The sequence below is a fragment of the Haliotis rubra genome, unplaced genomic scaffold (genome assembly GCF_003918875.1).
Source record: "Haliotis rubra isolate DU_JTF1 unplaced genomic scaffold, ASM391887v1 Scf38, whole genome shotgun sequence".
In the NCBI taxonomy this organism is placed as follows: domain Eukaryota; kingdom Metazoa; phylum Mollusca; class Gastropoda; order Lepetellida; family Haliotidae; genus Haliotis; species Haliotis rubra.
In genome coordinates this window covers 3,316,376-3,338,279 of record NW_025767057.1, presented here as the reverse complement: position 1 = coordinate 3,338,279, position 21,904 = coordinate 3,316,376, and the positions used below count along the sequence as shown (strand labels likewise).

The 21,904-nt window shown below is 42.0% G+C and overlaps 1 protein-coding gene across 1 annotated transcript; it reads left to right on the top strand.

Annotated features, from left to right (window-relative positions):
• The first annotated feature begins 10,220 nt into the window (after positions 1-10,220).
• Positions 10,221-20,700, top strand: LOC124286258. Its single transcript, XM_046722604.1, has 4 exons — positions 10,221-10,277; positions 11,451-11,606; positions 18,570-18,684; positions 19,325-20,700. Exons 1-4 carry the CDS (start codon positions 10,221-10,223, stop codon positions 19,609-19,611), a joined length of 615 nt encoding a protein of 204 aa, XP_046578560.1. The 3' UTR covers positions 19,612-20,700.
• The last annotated feature ends 1,204 nt before the right edge of the window (positions 20,701-21,904 follow it).

The window sequence follows — 21,904 nt, the reverse complement described above, 5'->3', positions numbered from 1 at the left end:
CAAATACGGTGTGAAATTTCAAGGACAGGAAACCTAATATGCCTGAATCCTGTTGCACAAAATGATCTTAACACAAATACTACCATAAGCCTGTGTTAAAGTATGGAAGTTACAGCTACAATGGCTTTGAGAAATGAAACCCTGATGTGCTACAATTTCTTTCTGCTTTCTGAAATCTAGGTAGGACAGAACCCTGAAGAAGGTGAACTATTCTATGAACCCTGTTCCAGAGCGCGCTAAGATGATAACAACATCCATTCCTTAACACAGAAGTCCTGGGCCCCTATTTTCGAAACGTTCGTAGCCCTACGAACTTCTTAAGCCCATTCTTAACACATTGGCTACTATCAAAGTTAAGAATTCTGTGGGCTACGAATGTTTTGTAAATAAGGGCCCTGGGACCCGTTTGACAGAGGTATTGTAGCGCTACAACTGTCGTAAGTCTATGCTACAGTGTAGGAGGTACGATTGCTACGAGAAAAGTTACGAGAGCTTTGTGAAACAGGGCCCTGGTCTTCAGAGTTCTTAGACATCAGAGTCCGACTACAATTGGCAGAGTCGCAGATGCAGTCCAAAGCAATATTTACTCTCTCATTGTTTCTTTTTTTACTTCTTTAAATGATGCTTAAATGGTTAAATTGAAACAATTTGAACCTCCATAAGTGAAACTGGGAGTTAGATCGTAAGTCAGTTTACTTTTGTGTCAATACATCAAACACGCTGCAGATGTAGCAGCTGATATGATATCAGTTGGAACAAGCCATCCTTAACCAACTTTCCTGTTTATCACATTAAATAATAACCAGTTCCAGGGATGATTCATTTGATTGTAAAGTTTACAGGCGAGGTGAAGTGAAATTGGGTTTAACGACGTACTTGAGAATATTTTGCTCGTATGATGACGTGCATGCGTGTGTAGGTGTAGGTGCGGCTGCTTGTACTAGCCCAGACTGAAGCTGGTTTTATAGTTCTAGCCCAGTGAGATACCATGCCGCAGTGAAGCATGAATACCCCACTCAGACACATTATACTGTCTCCGAGCCGACCAGTCCTTGTTGTACCTATTAATGCCGAACGCCAGACAGGGACCAACAAATACCATATTTTAACGTCTTTTCACATGACGCGGTCGGGGATCAAACCCGCGACCTTCCGGTCTCCGGACGGACGCTCCAACCACTACACCACGGAGACGGTCCGTAAAGTTTACATGTTTTGATTGGAAACTTGAACTCCACATCACGATGGACAATGCTGGATATCACAATTCTTCTATATCCTTGAAGAAGAGAAAATGCACAATAGCATATTGTCTATTTATGGGAAGGTTAGAAACGTTCTAAATGCTTCTTAAGAAACAAACAGTCCAGTTCATTGTTAATTGAATAAGAAAAGATTATTAGGTTCTTTTACAGCTTGTACTGTGAAATAAGTTGTCAAAAAAAGGCGTTGGTATCTCAAAGCTTGTCATTTGGAACATTTGGTTGTTACAGACAAAGCAATGCAATCCATAGAGTTGCGTCCCTTAGTCATGCAAGGCTCTGCTGATCATAGGTTCAAATGCCACATTCACCCCTATCTAATGCTAGGCATCATACCTGCAACATTCATCCATACTTCCTGTGTGGACATGTTTAGCTTATTTCCATTAGTGCCATCAGCAATGAACTTGCTTCTCAGCATCTTTGGACAAGATCTTAGTCCTAACATCAACTAATAAGCATACTAAGCTGAGTTTATCAAAGATATGTTCCCAGACTAGGCTTTATACATGTGGCTAACTGCCAACCCTTTTCCAGATCAATGGTTTGTGTCTGACTGGTGTATGGTCAACTGGATCTAAGCAGCCTGGAAATGTCTTCCTACCACTGTTACTGAAGTGTGCTGTAAACTACACAACTACAACGAAAAAAAGGAATATCCTTTACGCACACTGACATCACACTTTCACCACTATATTAAAATTTTCCATCAATCATAAGTGAGTACCCTGTTATTGTTTAAAAGATCTTACTTCCTTTGGTGGTCCAGGTCACATAGTAGTAAAATGACAGCAAGAGGCATTATGCATGGACACTCTCTACCAAATAAAAGATGCAAGATCAGACCTTATGTTTTGCCCATGACCATACAGACTAATCCATCTGGTCCACAGAAAGTTCAGGCTTCTTCAAACAGTCTTTCCAGCTCTGCAGTAGTTCATGTTTAACCCTGAGCTTCAGAATGCTTAAAGAATAACACCATCTGCACATTCGACTCCTTCAAGTTAACTACCAGTGTAAAGGATGATTCATTTATTGTAGTAAAAAGATCAACAAGATTGTGCTGTAATCTGATAGGTTGTAAAAATTCAAAGCCCACAAAACCTTCCAGTATTCACAGTCCAAAATTTGGCTTGGCTACATGGGTACATCTAACCATAATATTTCAGATTGATCCATATTTACCAGGACAACTTAGATCTAGCTGGGGTGTTACTCACACTCATCTAACTAATCAACATTTAACATTAGAAACCTCCAGATAATGCTGTCACTTCCAAATGACATTTCCTGACATCAAATACTTAATGAAACCCATAAATCAAGAAAAATGTAATGTTGATGTTCTACATGAGGACACACATCCATCAAGTTGAGCGACCAGCCCATCAATGTAATCACAATATGCTCTAGAGGTTTTGTGTAGACAACATTAACATCCAGACAGTAACATGGAATCTGATCCTGCACCCTTTAACCTATATATGAAATCATGTGACAGTACTAAATGTGTACAACATATATCTCTACATTAGAGCATATGCAGGGCTAAATGAAAACGAATTTGGTAGACAGACCAAAAGGACTGAACATCAATTTGAATAGACATGTTATCTCAGAGGATGTTGCATAATGCCTTAGTCATGGTCAATAATATTTCAGATAATTACAGCAGTCTGCAAGTAATCAGGATGAATACCATGCTGTCAGTAGCAAGTCAATATAGGCAAAAAAAGAGACTTCTCCACAACTATGATCTAAGAGCATCCACAAATGGACCCCATTGGACAATTCCATGTTTGTTTTGAAAGGCAACTATAAAGACAGGTTTGCCGTCTGTCCTGGCTTCTGTGTCCTTGGCCTTGTGCTCATGCCATCAATTACTTGTTTAACTGATTCAGGCCATGTTGCCGCCATATACATACCGGCCATAACATACCTCTTACTGGGCAATGTCAGTGCAAGTGGATGCAACATTGTGCTCACTCATTCCAGCAGTGGAGTGTCATGATAAAATGAAACCTGCCACTCCCCGGTCAACTTTTATGAACAACTATGACCAACAGTACTCTACTTTGGTAAGTTCCAACTTTATTTGAAACATCTGATTTGTGCAACTACCGATTTTGAACATTCACTGAATCAGCTGAAACAAACACAACACAACTAAAATCATGTGTGTTGCAAATTATATCCATCAAGCCAAAGATATGTGCAAAACATTAAAAAACATTATCAAGATTCCGCATCAAAGTCATAACCACTTTTATTCACAGAATGGTACCACGATATCCGATGTCCATCATCATACAAAACAATAAATGTATGTTAACTAAGTCATGGCAATGCAAACAGATCTTACATTGCCATTCTTGGCATTTAAAAATATGACATCAATCTTATTAAATAAATATTGAATTATATGGGTTTTTCACAAATTTCTATTAAACAATTTTTTTTTCAATTATAAATCATATTGACAATCATTTCTTAAATGTTAAAACTAACGATTATCCAAACACAATCTTCACATTATCAATACTCAACTGAAAAAGAGTATGATATACCTATGGTATATGTACATGTATACAAGATAGCAATGACCTTGACCTAAGAAACAGAACTCCAAACCTTTTCAAAAATAGAAGTTCCACTTTGACAGACATAAGCATGTATTTAAAATAATCTCCATGCAATATCATAATTGGTCACTAAATATATATATAAAAGAATGAGCGTGGCATGTGTCTAAACAGTAAGCAGGTATGAGCATGTCCTCCTCAGATAATATTATGCAATCAATCCTTTGAACAACTTCCACACCTGCCTGCCAACAATTGGAAAAAAAACTTAAGTGATACAAACATTTACTATATTTAATAACAAGTGTATCCAAACACCACGATTGACTATGTACACATTTACATTTTATTGTAAATATTTTTTCTAAGGCAAAGCGTAAATCTGCCAGAATAAAACGACTGAAGTAATCCTGAAATTTCAGTTAAATGCTTCAAGCTCAGACGATAAACAACCGACCTGACATCGTCCAAACCACGCCACGCCATGAGTTAGCAAAGACAACGCTGAGTGTCTCGTTCTCTAGTTACTCGCAACGAACAACCATTGTGCGTATTTATATCTCCGCCAAGCCATCGACTGAAATCACACTGGCCTCACTAGCGATAGCAGGGCCCAGTACATGCCGCCATATTGCCTACAAGTTGAGGAACACGATCGGGCACTGGCCAAGTCTGAACAAAGCTTTAGTTATCGCAAACAAAGAAAATAAACATGGGGAGTTATACATACAGCAAATTTCACCATTGTGACACATAACTATCGCTATAAAACGCAACTACATTCACCTACCGAGAGTGACAATCTGTTAGTCCTGCTTAGCTCCATCTCGCTGTGTGCCCCATGTCTGCTTTTCGCTGACTGACTGTGGGCCTCGTGCTATTTCCGGTAGATCTGCAGTGCTGACGGGCGAGCTCACGAGTGTCTCTGGCTCGTTCAATCGGACTATCGCCGAGGCTATGGATCAGACATCTCCTCAGCGAAACCTTTGTGTTGCTTGTTGGCTTTGATGACTGGGGCTTTCTGGTTTTGATCCAGAATACCATCGGCGTGCTGGCGGACGCCGTGCAGCTCGCTATAACGGCATGGCCATTGGTGATGAAGGTCTTTGAAACAAAATTGGGACGATGGATGGAACTATCGGCAATGATAAATAATAAGCATCGTACATCGGTTTCGCATCCATGCTTTGACAATCTTCGACTCTACTGTTGCATGTTTAGGACTGAAAACCGAATGACGTACACATTTGCAGTTCAGAATAGGCATATACCCATTTTCGTTATACGTTTTGGCTTTTTCGGAAACATGAATCTCTTAAGCCTCATTTGGTACTCGGGATGTGGAGGGTATATTCTTGATAAAGTAATGTGGTACAAGGGGTGCAGATAACATCGATATTTCCAAAACAAATTACGTACCGCAAACGTTAACTTAAAATATTGATTTTCATTATACCTTTGAGGCTTTCAGTAAGTAAACTTCTAATCGCACCCTTTTCTCAGTTCTGTCGAAAATTATGTTAAGGTTGTGTCCGGGATTCAGGAGTGAGCAATGAGACTCAGCTAGAGTGAAAAAGTCTGTTCGGGATTCAGGGATGGGCGGGGTTCGCAACCTCAAACATGCTCACACATAGAACTAACTTCAGACTGGCCTTCATACAATGTCAGTGGTTGTGGGTAGCGATTATGACCTCAACAAACTTTATATGGCCACGCAGTTATTTATAGATCGATATTTGCACTGTCATAAACCTTTGCGTTATAAGACCTAAGTTACACAGCAAACGACTCTACAAATTCCCTCAAGTCTACGCGTATTGTAAGGGGTGCCTTTCTGTTACCACACTTACAGGCGTTATGCGAAGAGGCACTGCATCGGCTGTCCACAAAATGTGCTTCAGAATGTCGATCCTTATACACAGACCATCACTGCGTTTTAAAGTCCGTCAAAACAGCCAAACGGTTTCTCTTGAAACTTTATCAATGCCCCAAATGATTAAATTAATCATAGAAAAGAGGTGACTTTTGATGATGATCCACTGACATAGGGGAGGAACGACTTAAGCCATCGATTGACGAAGGCAACGAAGTTTGGCCAATGTTCATGCATCAATCCGGATTGACCTAAACCTTAGTGAGTTGAGATTTGCCTTTCAGCATACCGGGCGTTCAACAAGCCTACAGAGTCCGTAACACTATCACACAAACAAGATGACATGTGTTCATTTGGAAATGTGATGATAAATGTTTCGAGCACTATTTTTAAGTACTTTTCTATGGTTCTAGCATGTTAATATTACAACACGCTTGTATGTAATTTTTGATATCTTTATATTTCACTGAAACCGGTTCTTGTAATGCTCGCATGCGACTCCAAAGGGCACGGGTGGCGCAGTCATCTTTGGAGTCTCACATTCGCTGCCCAGAGTTGCGACATGTACTCCGCGTGCCAGAAACATATTGTCATGAGTTAGAATGCCATATCTCTCACGTTTCTATAGGTCTGTCAGATCCATACCCATGTTAAACGTATTTAAGACCTGTCCCATTTCGGACCTTCATCCCACACCAACCTGATGTAACTGAAACACTCTTCCAAGCGGAGTTAACCCCAGTTTACTCACTCACGCTCTTGGTCACAGATATTGCATGGCTGCAGCTCCAGTTCCCGGTGACTGTTTTTGCAACTGTTCTTAATGCAGCCAGTTAATGTTTGAAGTAGCTTTAACAAGGAAGTGACACCGGGAGAACGCATTAAACGTATGGCGATGCTTGAACAAGATTCTGACCTGATTCATTCTTGAGCGGCCTGCAGTACGATAAGCCGTGTAATATCCTCTTAGATCACAATCTATATGCATGTACACATACTACTAAATAACTAAGAACCTTTTCTGTGTAATATTATATTGCAACTCAGAGAGTTGACGACAATAAACGATAATAGCCTTAAAGGTTTAGCGACATACATTTGACAAGAAGTATACTTAAAAGTATACATTCTATCACAGTTATGTATCATTGAGACGATGTGTTTTCTTTCAAGCAGAACTTCATTGATTTTGAGCTACACGGTGATCAGCTCAGTTAATCATGTGTCGGGAGATCTGCAAGTTATACCTGTTTTTCTGTAATCGACGAGACTGCCTTGTCGAGAGAGCTGCATATATATCAGGTGTCACCTTTCAGTTACTTCCGAAGTATCCACGAGTTCTATAGATTGAGACACCGTGTCAAGGACAACAATTCCTACAGCTGATCATTACCACTTGTCGGAACAAATATTTAAGATCACTAACAAGGAGGTATGCACCTATTCGTATGGCAATGTCAAGTCAAGGTCCTACACTCGAATTACTAAGTATTACAGCTGTGCGTTGTCGCGATGGAGTGACATGTATTATACAGACATCACTAGGTGGTTAAACAGACACGGACTTGGTTTGCTGAGAGGCCACGACAGTCAATGAGCATACTGCACTGATGAAAGATACCTAGTCGTGTACCTTCACGATGCAAGGTTTCAAGACACGGTTCATCTTTTTTTAGTACCCACCAATAGTGGACATTTTAGTCATGGTGAACTGCACATTCGTGACCCAATATTAGCAAAGATTGTATTGGTATTATTCTCCTGCTAATCAGGAGTAATATGCTCTGCATTGATATCAAGGCACAGTGTGGTACTTAAGGATGAAATATTCCTGGACAGTCTACAGCTAGTAGTAATTGACCAGGTACCTTCTGGACCAAGTTTGTCTAGACAGTGTACAGCTGGAAGCATTTGGTCTGGTCACTTCAGGGTCAAATATGTTTTGACAGTATGAGGATGGTTACCCTTAGTCTTGCATCTTCAGGACCAAGTTTGTATGGGCAATGTATTGCCTGAAACATTTGATCTGATACATTTAAGAACAGGTATATATGGATAGTGTACATGTGGTAACATTTTGTCTGCCACCTTCAGAATCAAAGCTATCTTGACAGCCTACGGTTGGTAACATCGTATATAGTACCTGATGATCAAAGCTATCTTGTCAGCCCGCAGTTGGTAACATCGTATCTAGTTCCTGAGGATCAAAGTTATCTTGACAGCCTACCGTTGGTAACATCGTATCTAGCGCCTGAGGATCAAAGCTATCTTGACAGCCTACCGTTGGTAACATGGTATCTAGTACCTGAGGATCAAGGCTATCTTGACAGCCTACGGTTGGTAACATGGTATCTAGTACCTGAGGATCAAGGCTATCTTGACAGCCTACCGTTGTTAACATCGTACCTAGTACCTGAGGATCAAAACTATCTTGACAGCCTACAGTTTGTAACATCGTATCTAGTACCTAAGGATCAAAACTATCTTGACAGCCTACAGTTTGTAACATGGTATCGAGTACCTAAGGATCAAAGCTATCTTGACAGCCTACGGTTGGTAACATCGTATCTAGTACCTGAGAATCAAGGCTATCTTGACAGCCTACAGCTGATATCTAGTATCTTCAGGATCAAGTGTTTCTGATCAGTCGTCAGCTAGAACTATTTGATGCGGTACGTAAGAATAGAACAGTTTCTGGAAAGTGTACCAGTTGGCTATGTATGGTTTGGTGTACCTTAAGGATTACGTGATTCAGGACACTTGTATCCTTTCGTTGGGTAACTGTGTTGGACTGGCTGATTATGATCCGGAGTTACTTTCCGGTCATGTATTCCCGAACAGTGGGTGAATGATCTGATAGCCAAATGGTTGGCGTCTGAAGAGCCTACCCAATCAATATCACATCTAAATCAATATTCAGTAAGTTTACAACAAACTCACGTAGATCTTCGATCTGGAATCAACACATCTCCTTAGAGGTTTGAAAGGAAAATGCGGTTCTATAGACTTTAAAATCTAGATGTAACACGTCACCTTGGAGACTAATAACAAATAATTATTTCTGTAGACTTTGATATAGAATTAGGTGTGAGAATTATGTAGGGATGTGAACCTTCTGGTTAGAACAAACGCATCTCCCAGAACACATGATTTCAACAACGGGATCATATCATTAGGACTACTTCAAGCATATGCATGGGACACATATAGTCATGTGTATGGTGTGTTTACTCCAGTCAAACGTAACAACTAGGCGCTACTGTGAGACACGACCCCGACAGTAGCACGAAGACGGCGTCATCACCAACGTACTCTCAAGTAATGAGGACTGGCACCAAGTCTATTGCAAACATCCTTCTTGTCCCCTAGCTACGGGCTTGCGGAACATTGCACAAGTAGGCGTCGTGCATCACCTTTGCGCTCTACACAACAAAGTGGGAAGTAAGAACTCGTGTTCATATTTCTGGAGAGTAGGCTACCTATTTATATCCCTTTCTCCTTTCTATGGTCTGTCACATCTTGCATGATAGAATGCTGTGTTGCTATCCATGATCACCAAACCTGGGCTTATCAACCTCCATGTGGCTATATCCAAACAGCATGGTGATATGCTTTGTCTATGCATCCAAACCCTTATACAGAGCATTACCGCATCACTATAGAAACGGCAACCATTTCCTTCGGGTTTCACATCTGCCACGGAATGACAGATCATATTGACATCCCATCACTGACTCTCCCATTCCTGCAAATGCAGTGAACATTAGTCCAGCTCCAGTTATTCTGAATGACCCCGACCTGCCCAGCCTTACAACGTGACAGCAATATTCTTTTGACTTAACAACAAACAACTGTCGTCTGCCAAGGCGAGGAAAAAGCGGGTTCAGACAAGCGCTATCTGCCTCTCTGTACTCGCCCTAGGGGTTTTCTCACTGCGGGAAGCGTGGTGAAGCATATCTCTTGTCGACTACGAGCTAGCTAGAATGACCTGGTTTAGGTTTTTGAGCAGGTCGATTGTTTTACAGCTGGCCAAGGCCCCTGGCGCAAAGTTGTTAATGTTGGACTTTCAATGGTTCGCTCTCGACAATATATCACTATTTGAAAACAACTACACCTATGTTTGTGATCGAACATGACGAACGCTAGCGCGAAAGACAGTAAACAGGATATAAACGGCCATGCCTATAATTAGACACGTCCGCTTCTCAGGCAACTTGATCTGGTACGGGAATATACGCATTTGAGATATTGGGACGGTTGCAAACCAGATGCATTGGTAGCGATATTCACTCAACATATTCTCAGTGATTCGTGATAGATTTATCCTCTATCGATTCTTTACTAGTTCACTCTTGTTGGTATAGCAATCGATCCTGCATGAGTAGGTTAGTTCAGCTGAAGTCCAGAAGCCTTCAATGGACGTCCATTCTGCTTTCAAGTGGAGTGTTCACGTGCACGAGAGCACAACCCCACCTACTCAAGGCATCCGTCATATTACTCAACATGTATCGACATCCAATTTTAGATCTCTTGAGTCCAATCTGTACACAGCAGGTACAGGTATGTTAAACGGCGATTTCCACTTAGAAACAGCCCGTGCCAATAATTTAGAGGTAAATGTTTTTATTGACTTGTCACTCTTTGCCATAAACAATAAGAAGATTTCAACATTGAAATACTGGCTAACAGACAAACATTTCATGGCTGGACTGTGACCAAGCTGGGATATGCAGAGAATGTTCCCCCTGTTGTGAAGAGAGCGTATCTCATGCGACAACACACCGAAGCGCATACACACGTACGCACGCTCACGCTCACGCACACTCTTTTGTCACATGTTCATTCCTCGGGATGTCATAAGCAAATCCATAGCAAGTATCTAATACCGTCCATAGATTGTTTAACAGATGCAGGATGTAGTGTCGGGCGTCAGTTCTGTTCTTCAGGTGAACCCGGAAGTGCAGCTGAAGGCGGAAGGTGATGCAAGATACATTTACTTTCTCGTGGATCATGGCGGGCTGCAAAAGAACAGGAAATGAATCTCAGTTGCCCAGGCTAAGGCTGTTAATTTTTTTAATACCCGTTCATGTCGACACTGACATTGTGCGTGTGTGTGCGTGCGTACGTGCGGACGTGCGGACGTGTATATAGGCAATATTAGGACAACCGATAGGTGAATTTTCTTTAACCAAGCCATGCCTTATTCTGAACTTAATACACACGATTAAACCATATCCACAATAAGAAGTCCATTGTGCAATATACTTAGCATGTGGTTATATATTACTATTACATTTGCGAAAAGGGTAGCGTATCCAGCCCCACCGATGGCACCTGTCAAAGACACACGCAAAGACTAGTCAGTTGAAAACAATACACCGGCACATGTGGTACAAGTGAAAATAGGAAATAGTATCTATAAGGATGACCCAAATTTAAGAATGTCCTCAAAATGACTTTTACAGAACTGCTCCTGCAGTAGTACTTCACACAGAAGGAAATGTGTAATATTACAAAGTTAAAGTCATGGCTCTGGTCATACTATATTTTTGATGGCTACATTATGCTATTTTAAATATTTAGGCATAGCTTTAAATTACGGACCTGATGAGGTCGGTTTCAGTGGTAAGATCTACGTTTGATCGTCCGAGACACCCAAGGAGTAATGACACCGGTTTACAACCAGGTCGGTTCTGTGGCGGCTCCTTTCTCATTAGTTATTCCCTTCTACAGATCTTCTCACGTGGAGCTAACTGTCGGTGGCACTGTGGGAGACTCTTGGTATTCCCTGCCAGGTCGGAGTTCTTTCAACTGATCCTCCTGCAGCGCCGAACTCTCAGCAAGAACGCTTCGTTCTATGGTCTGCCAGTAGAAATGTACCGCTTGAAGGTAACATCAGGTATACATGTATTCCGTAACCTTCGTCATAGACAACATATTCAAGAGCTTATTTTGTGTATGTTCGTGTTGATTTCTGTCAAATATCCGAGTGATCTGAACAGATGCAACCAATACTTCAACAGAGAAACATCAAATATAGCGTACTATACAGATATACATTATTCTTTATCCTTAACCAGCCGCCATTGACGTCAATTTCTATTGGTGTAAGGGCGTTAATTAAGAGATGCCTCGTATTCCTTGTGTCTCACAGTCCCTTGACTATACTATTTTCCCACCACCAATAAGCCTAGGTAATTTTCTTTGTATCCCGAAACATATGGCATTCCTTGATAGATAAGACCAACCACAGAGTACAAGGAAATCACCATTATCTGTGGAATTATGTCCTTCCCAGTGATCGGTTAGGCAAAACTCGAGTTCGGTGTGTAATGAGAGTAGCACATTTAAAACAATACATTATTTGAAGTCCTGGAGTAATCACTGTTTTCATTTTTTTAAAATGCGAGAGGGGAATCAGCTCATATGGCAGAGGTACCAACGTGCACTACCAATCTACACGGGGCGGTAGGGCAGCATAGTGCTTAAAGCGTTCGCTTATCAAGCCGAAGACCCGGGTTCGATTCCCCACATGGGTCAAGTGAGTGAGATATTGCTGGAATATTGCTAAAAGCGGCGTAAAAGTAAAACTCGCTCACTCACTCACCAACCCACACAGCAACACAAGACCTGAGGGAATAAACAATCACTTTATTAGCTCGCCACAGAGTGATTTGTGATTGTCCGTCGTCCGAATTTTAAACCGATTCTGGCTACTACTGAAAATCTCGTTTACTGATCAAACTGATGATAAGTTGTTATGGCCGAAGCATTTACGACAACTGTGTACCGGTATAATAGTTGACCAGTTGCTAGTATGCCACGAATGTATACGTGGTCCGTTCGATTTGATGAACGTGGAATATACACTTTGAGGTAAATACAGATAAATGCATTGCACCTTTGGGCTTGTCAGTAAGTGATACTTGTCCGTGATTAAGTCCTATGCTCGTTATCAATGTGTCCGATGCTCGTTATCAGTGTGTCTCTTGTCTAGTTTTAGACATGGCGAAACATGGGTGGTTAGTTCGGAATATTCACAGTGTCCAATCGCACATAACGTGCTAAAATATTTTTGAGACTTTCTCAATATCGTCCATGTTTATAATGCGTTGTTAAATTACACGTGTACCCATCATGAAGATGACCGAAACTTGTTGACGTGTTATATCTGGCGCAGCCCGCTGTAAACATCAGTGCCGGGACAATGATCAGATTTCCTGGATTTCTTCTGCTCAGCGGCCTTGGCGTTAGATGTTAGCACAGTCGCTAAGGTCGGTTTGTGGAGAGGCGCCATGTTCTGCGTTCCCCACTTGGCGACCACTGACTAATGGATGCAGGCAAACAAGATCTGTCCGTGTCTCTATGGAGTCTCGTTCCACAAAGCTATTTCAACACTGCAAATGCTGTCATTCTCCTTAGTCGTCCGTCTGTACCTGAACGTATTTTCCGTTCTACACAGGCCTTACTAAACAAATCTGAAATAAGGTAGGCTAAATTTCCCCTAGTACACAAGGAATTTCCCACCTTACTGGGGCTCTTTATATTCTAATGGAGTCCTTTGTTTCTGTCATATTTAGATATTAGAAACTTAGCGTTAATCTATCACCTTAGTCCTGAGATCTTTGTGGAACAGGGTCGCCTGTATTGGGTGTCTGATAGTGTTAATTATATACGCTGAAGGGGTCGTTGTCGGCACAGGTACTACAGATACGTACCCCAGGTACCTTTCTGTATACAGATATGTACCCTAAACAAAGTCAAAATACAGAAACGTACCCCTAAAAGGCGGACGAGTCCATATTCCGTAATCCAAAAGCGAAACCGTAAGTACTTGTTCCCGTTCAACTGATTCCGAGTGGTATTCATGTGCATCGCGAAATATCCGTTACTGTGTATTCTTATTATTTACATAACGCAATCAAATGTATCTAATACAACAGTATGACAGTTCCAGTCAAGAATACGACACAATGGGAATGGAATCGTCCTAGGGTACGTTTCTGTATTCTCATTATGGCCAAGGTACGTTTCTGTATACAGAAACGTACCTGGGGTACATATCTGTAGTACCCCTGCCGACCTGGTTCTGGTCAACTGAAAATTATTCCAGTGGCAGATGTAATTGATGACGATGTGGGAGGTGCAGAGGTTGTTACAATTCTCTATCTGTATGAAATATTCGGAGCTCCCATGTGGATGGGATGTAGGGTTTTGAAGAGATCGTTCACTGTCAAGAGGACAAGACCATAACACATATAGTGCTCCAAGGGGCAGTCGAGTGGCAACTGAAATTTGTTCATCCATTCTCTTTGCTCGGGATATATATATAATCCTAAACGAAACATAACACTTACTATGTACTGGTATCCATACAATTCATTGTGTATAAGAGGGCATCTTTAAAGAACGTGTGTAGTGGATGCATTACAGCTGGAATCTGCCCAAATGGCAGTTTGGTTCTAGTAGACTCCACGGATTGTGCCTTAGACTAACGCTTAGTCCCTGATTATATGTGAGGTCACCGAGACGCTGTGTGGTTTCTCTTGAGAAGGTTTCATAGAAGATCCTTTCACTCTTAGCTCACTAAAGTCCTTGTAAGATCCAACACTGAAGTGATTAACACTGACACCATGCTACAACATCATGTAGGACGCCAGTACTCATGAATCTGGTCTACAGCGCCATGAACCTCATCTACAACTGCATTCAGACAGCAGTCACCTTACCCTCCAGCTACGTGTGGATATATGGCAGATTAGCTCCTGGCTGGGTATTTCGATTCTGACAATACAACTCGACCGCCTCGACAGACCTTAATGGCCTCTACAGCCGACAGGCATCACTGTAAGGAGATTGTGACAAGATGTCGCGCTAGAACGAGGCCGATCAGGATGCGCCAGATTACTTGTATTTCTGACAGATGAAACGAAAACGGGAAAACTTTAGGGGTTACAGAGTAGGCCTCGATATGTGAGAAATACAGTGCCAGGAGAGTTGCATTGTGTCAGTGTTAAGAAAGGCTTCGCTGTGTCACTTTATACTTCACCGAGTATCAAAAGTGATTGAGTGTAGGAGACATTATGGTTTCAGTTAGGCCGTCTCACTGTCCCGGAACCCTTTCTCTCTACCCTATAAAGCATTATGCGTCAACAGTACTACCTTTATGTGTTAACAATACTATCATGTACCAACAATACTATCATGTACCAACAATACTATCATTATGTGTCAACAATACCATCATTATGTGTCAACAATGCTGTCATTATGTGTCAACAATACTATCATTATGTGTCAACAATACCACCATTATGTGTCAATAATACTATCATTATGTTTCAAAAATAATATCATTATGTGTCAACAATACTATCATTATGTGTCAACAATACTATCATTATGTGTCAACAATGCTGTCATTATGTGTCAATAATACTATCGTTATGTGTCAACAATACTATCATTATGTGTCAACAATACTATCATTATGTGTCAACAACACTATCATTATGTGTCAACAATACTATCATTATGTGTCAACAATACTATCATTATGTGTCAACAACACTATCATTATGTGTCAACAACACTATCATTATGTGTCAACAACACTATCATTATGTGTCAACAATACTATCATTATGTGTCAACAACACTATCATTATGTGTCAACAACACTATCATTATGTGTCAACAACACTATCATTATGTGTCAACAACACTATCATTATGTGTCAACAATACTATCATTATGTGTCAACAATGCCACCATTATGTGTCAATAATACCATCATTATGTGTCAACAATACCATCATTATGTGTCAACAATACTATCATTATGTGTCAACAACACTATCATTATGTGTCAACAATACTATCATTATGTGTCAACAATACCATCATTATGTGTCAACAATACTATCATTATGTGTCAACAATACTATCATTATGTGTCAACAATACTATCATTATGTGTCAACAAGTCTATCATTATGTGTCAACAATGCCATCATTATGTGTCAACAATACTATCATTATGTGTCAACAATGTTATCATTATGTGTCAACAAGTCTATCATTATGTGTCAACAATGCCATCATTATGTGTCAACAATACTATCATTATGTGTCAACAATGTTATCATTATGTGTCAACAATACCATCATTATGTGTTACAATTACAACCATTACATAACATACTCATGCGAGTTTTTAGTGTTTTCCCTGATAACTTTGATTGCATCAAAAAACTAATACGCAACGATATTGTAGTTATAAAGTTGATATTTTAGGTGACAAATTCAAGTCTGTTTATTTCTATATTTCATCATCTGTCCCAGTATTATATATATACCAACTGATATCTAAGGCGTTGTAACTTTATCTGGGGTATCCAGTAAAAGATAACGAGATCATTTAGCATTTATTAACTCCTCGGCATAAGTCCTGTTATCTAACAACACTCCCTAATGTTACGTAACCCACCCTTACAAATTCACATACATAGATGCCACGCCTTTCTGTGCAATGTATTATCATATTACACGTAGGATAAAGAGAGGTTGTCCCTTACGTACAGATTACATATGTATGACAATATCTGGTTTATTGCATAGAGCGACGTTTCGATGTAGATTCTTACACTGTAGTCATTGTAGCTTGATAACGGTCACCCATAAAGGTGTAGCCTATTCTCCGCCCTTTCTCACCAACACCTATAAGCGCCTAGATACTTATCCTTTTCTCAGCTCTAGCAGTCTGTACTCTTCCCCCTCTCAGCTCTAGCAGTCTGTACTCTTCCCCTTCTCAGCTCTAGCAGTCTGTACTCTTCCCCATCTCAGCTCTAGCAGTCTGTACTCTTCCCCTTCTCAGCTCTAGCAGCCTGTACTCTTCCCCTTCTCAGCTTTAGCAGTCTGTACTCTTCCCCTTCTCAGCTCTAGCAGTCTGTACTCTTCCCCTTCTCAGCTCCTGCAGTCTGTACTCTTCCCCTTCTCAGCTTTAGCAGTCTGTACTCTTCCCCTTCTCAGCTCTAGCAGCGTGTACTCTTCCCTTTCTCAGGTTTAGCAGCCTGTACTCTTCCCCTTCTCAGCTTTAGCAGCCTGTACTCTTCCCCTTCTCAGCTTTAGCAATCTGTACTCTTCCCCTTCTCAGCTCTAGCAGTCTGTACTCTTCCCCTTCTCAGCTCTAGCAGCCTGTACTCTTCCCCTTCTCAGCTCTAGCAGCCTGTACTCTTCCCCTTCTCAGCTCTAGCAGTCTGTACTCTTCCCCTTCTCCGCTCTAGCAGCCTGTACTCTTCCCCTTCTCAGCTCTAGCAGCCTGTACTCTTCCCCTTCTCAGCTCTAGCAGTCTGTACTCTTCCCCCTCTCAGCTCTAGCAGTCTGTACTCTTCCCCTTCTCAGCTCTAGCAGCCTGTACTCTTCCCCTTCTCAGCTTTAACAGTCTGTACTCTTCCCCTTCCCAGCTCTAGCAGCCTGTACTCTTCCCCTCCTCAGCTCTAGCAGCCTGTACTCTTCCCCTCCTCAGCTCTAGCAGCCTGTACTCTTCCCCTCCTCAGTTCTAGCAGTCTGTACTCTTCCCCTTCTCAGCTCAAGCAGTCTGTACTCTTCCCCTTCTCAGCTCTAGCAGCCTGTACTCTTCCCCATCTCAGCTCTAGCAGCCTGTACTCTTCCCCTTCTCATCTTTAGCAGTCTGTACTCTTCCCCTTCTCAGCTCTAGCAGTCTGTACTCTTCCCCTTCTCAGCTTTAGCAATCTGTACTCTTCCCCTTCTCAGCTCTAGCAGTCTGTACTCTTCCCCTTCTCAGCTTTAGCAGTCTGTACTCTTCCCCTCCTCAGCTCCTGCAGTCTGTACTCTTCCCCTTCTTAGCTTTAGCAATCTGTACTCTTCCCCTTCTCAGCTCCTAGCAGTCTGTACTCTTCCCTTCTCAGCTCTGGCTTCTTCCCTTCTCAGCTCTGCAGTCTTCCTCTTCCCCTTCTCAGCTCTAGCAGCCTATACTCTTCCCCTTCTCAGCTCTAGCAGTCTGCACTCTTCCCCTTCTCAGCTCTAGCAGTCTGTACTCTTCCCCTTCTCAGCTCTAGCAGTCTGTACTCTTCCCCTTCTCAGCTTTAGCAATCTGTACTCTTCCCCTCCTCAGGTCCTGCAGTCTGTACTCTTCCCCTTCTTAGCCTTAGCAATCTGTACTCTTCCCCTTCTCAGCTCTAGCAGTCTGTACTCTTCCCCTTCTCAGCTTTAGCAATCTGTACTCTTCCCCTTCTCAGCTCCTGCAGTCTGTACTCTTCCCCTTCTCAGCTTTAGCAATCTGTACTCTTCCCCTTCTCAGCTCCTGCAGTCTGTACTCTTCCCCTTCTCAGCTCCTGCAGTCTGTACTCTTCCCCTTCTCAGCTTTAGCAGTCTGTACTCTTCCCCTCCTCAGCTCCTGCAGTCTGTACTCTTCCCCATCTTAGCTTTAGCAATCTGTACTCTTCCCCTTCTCAGCTTTAGCAGTCTGCACTCTTCCCCTTCTCAGCTCTAGCAGTCTGTACTCTTCCCCTTCTCAGGTTTAGCAATCTGTACTCTTCCCCTTCTCAGCTCCTGCAGTCTGTACTCTTCCCCTTCTCAGCTTTAGCAATCTGTACTCTTCCCCTTCTCAGCTCTAGCAGTCTGTACTCTTCCCCTTCTTAGCTTTAGCAATCTGTACTCTTCCCCTTCTCAGCTCCTGCAGTCTGTACTCTTCCCCTTCTCAGCTTTAGCAATCTGTACTCTTCCCCTTCTCAGCTCTAGCAGTCTGTACTCTTCCCCTTCTCAGCTCCTGCAGTCTGTACTCTTCCCCTTATCAGCATCAGTCTTCTAGCAGGCTATACATATTCTAGAGCGATTTCTTGTGCACATCCTTCACCCAAGGGCATACAGACATTGTTCTGCTTGATATACAGCTTCAAAGACTCCAGAACCTGCACAGGTGCCCGAAGCCATCTTGTTGTGAAGGTAGGCTGAAGGCCTAGGGGGCACACCCCTGTGCAATTACTTACAATGACTGATGTCTGTCATACCATGTATGGCTGTCCGTATGGGAGACAACAGCGTGGAATAACTCGACGATGTCTGTCAGACCATCGCGAGATCACGGTTTGTTAGCTCACCGCGAGACTATCAACACTAATGCCAGCGTATGCACACCATAAACGTTAGCTGTAGACTTTGTATCACCGAGTATCATTACCTACTCTTTATCCATCCGAGGGTTTGTGAGACAACACTGACAGTCTGTATGCTCGTCACCTAGATTGTTTGCTAGCCCACTGCAAACATGTTTTGAACCACTGAAGGATGACTGTACGTTAAACAGTTACGGGAGCCCAAGCCATACGTTAAATGACGTCCAAGCCCCGAGATTCCCAAATACAACAGATTACCTCCACATGCCGTGTATGGCCTGTCCATGAAGGTAAACCTTCACCGCCTGATGGAAGTGATTTATGTGACACTGAAGATCACAACTACCGTATTTGAGGATGATAATGACAATATGATAATGCTCAGTAAAAGCCACATCGTCAGTTCTGACTATCATATATATTCTCTCGATTTCACCTATATTCTCTTTTTCTTTTCCGACTATTTGCAGTTGATATCATCTCTGACGGTGATGAGGTCACAGCCGGGACAAATATCCTCAGTCACCAGATTGTAGCGTTAGATCAACGACAGCGGCATCACAGACCAGTCAACACCAACACCAGCTGTGACGCCGACCTACGTGCTCCCCAGCCACGGTTGTATGTGGACCATACGCTGATGTCGGTTGAATCCGCCTCAAGTGATAGCCCGTCTAGAGAGCTGGCAGAATGTCAAGAGAACGCGGAGTGCATCACCGGGCTGACAGGAGATTATGTTTGTGCCCAGTTCACGTGATTGGAGGCTTAATCGGATGGGCACTGGGCACCAAACGTTAGTGGCAGAACGTGAGGTAGTTGTGATCGATGTCTTCTACAGATACGACGGTGTCGTCACCCTCCAAAATCTCCCTACTGTTGATGACGTCGTGCAGACTGTAAGGTGCCTGTTCAGGAAGGAAAAGAATGCCCTAGTGTTTGATCTTCTCCTTCTGGGAACACCGCTTCATCATGTGCTACACTGCTCAATAGAACACCTGCTTGTTTGTGGAATTAATCTCTCATGTCATGACAAGTTGACTTCAGTAATATATAAACATGGTTCTACAAGTACTCCAGAGTAGGATGTATACACATTGCAATCAACACCAGGTGTCTCTGTGAAAGGGTTTCTCACGAAAGAATAATAAACTATTCGATATCTTGTACTGAAAACCCCTCGCATAAAATAAAGTATTTCCCAATATCTATCTATTTCAAACAGTTACTAATGGAACAGATCCAGATGACAGTCCCAGAGGTTAAAAACGTTATTTCCAGTGGAACTTTCAGAGTACTCTGTATTATCTCTGAATCTACGGAAAGTGCTGAGATATTATCTGAAGCACCGAGCTTCTTGCTATTGTCATCGTTAAACATTCCACCTTTGTGGTTCCATAGGCTGACCGCGGCCGTCAGTTCTGTTATTCATGTGCCGACAAGTTGGAAAGGTTGAAATACTGCGTGAGGCCCTGTCCACCATAAGTATAAACATATGAATATAGCAGTTTTAGGAGATCCCTACCACCGATAAGATTGACAGGGCAATATACTTCAGCTTATAAGATGTCGAAGAGAGACCATGCCACACACAGGAACATTCAAGGTTTTGGTGCTGAATATGACCATGCTGTTCTAAAGACTGGAACTTACAGATTATTGGTGGGGAATATGACCATGCTGTTCTAAATACTGGAACTTACAGATTATTGGTGGGGAATATGACCATGCTGTTCTAAAGACTGGAACTTACAGGTCATTGGTGGGGAATATGACCATGCTGTTTTAAATACTGGAACTTACAGATTATTGGTGGGGAATATGACCATGCTGTTCTAAAGACTGGAACTTACAGGTCATTGGTGGGGAATATGACCATGCTGTTTTAAACACTGGAATTTACAGGTTATTGGTGGGGAATATGACCATGCTGTTTTAAATACTGGAACTTACAGGTTATTGGTGGGGAATATGACCATGCTGTTCTAAAGACTGGAACTTACAGGTCATTGGTGGGGGATATGACCATGCTGTTTTAAACACTGGAATTTACAGGTTATTGGTGGGGAATATGACCATGCTGTTCTAAAGACTGGAACTTACAGGTCATTGGTGGGGGATATGACCATGCTGTTTTAAACACTGGAATTTACAGGTTATTGGTGGGGAATATGACCATGCTGTTCTAAAGACTGGAACTTACAGGTCATTGGTGGGGGATATGACCATGCTGTTTTAAACACTGGAATTTACAGGTCATTGGTGGGGGGGATATGACCATGCTGTTCTAAAGACTGGAACTTACAGATTATTGGTGGGGATATGACCATGCTGTTTTAAACACTGGATGATTATTGGTGGGGAATATGACCATGCTGTTCTAAAGACTGGAACTTACAGGTCATTGGTGGGGATATGACCATGCTGTTTTAAACACTGGAATTTACAGGTTATTGGTGGGGAATATGACCATGCTGTTCTAAAGACTGGAACTTACAGGTCATTGGTGGGGGATATGACCATGCTGTTTTAAACACTGGAATTTACAGGTTATTGGTGGGGAATATGACCATGCTGTTCTAAAGACTGGAACTTACAGGTCATTGGTGGGGGATATGACCATGCTGTTTTAAACACTGGAATTTACAGGTTATTGGTGGGGAATATGACCATGCTGTTCTAAATTCTGGAACTTACAGGTCATTGGTGGGGGATATGACCATGCTGTTTTAAACACTGGAATTTACAGGTCATTGGTGGGGAATATGACCATGCTGTTTTAAATACTGGAATTTACAGATTATTGGTGGGGAATATGACCATGCTTCTAAAGACTGGAACTTACAGGTCATTGGTGGGGATATGACCATGCTGTTTTAAACACTGGAATTTACAGGTTATTGGAATATGACCATGCTGGTCTAAATTCATGCTGGAACTTACAGGTTATTGGTGGGGGATATGACCATGCTGTTTTAAATACTGGAATTTACAGGTTATTGGTGGGGAATATGACCATGCTGTTTTTAATACTGGAATTTACAGATTATTGG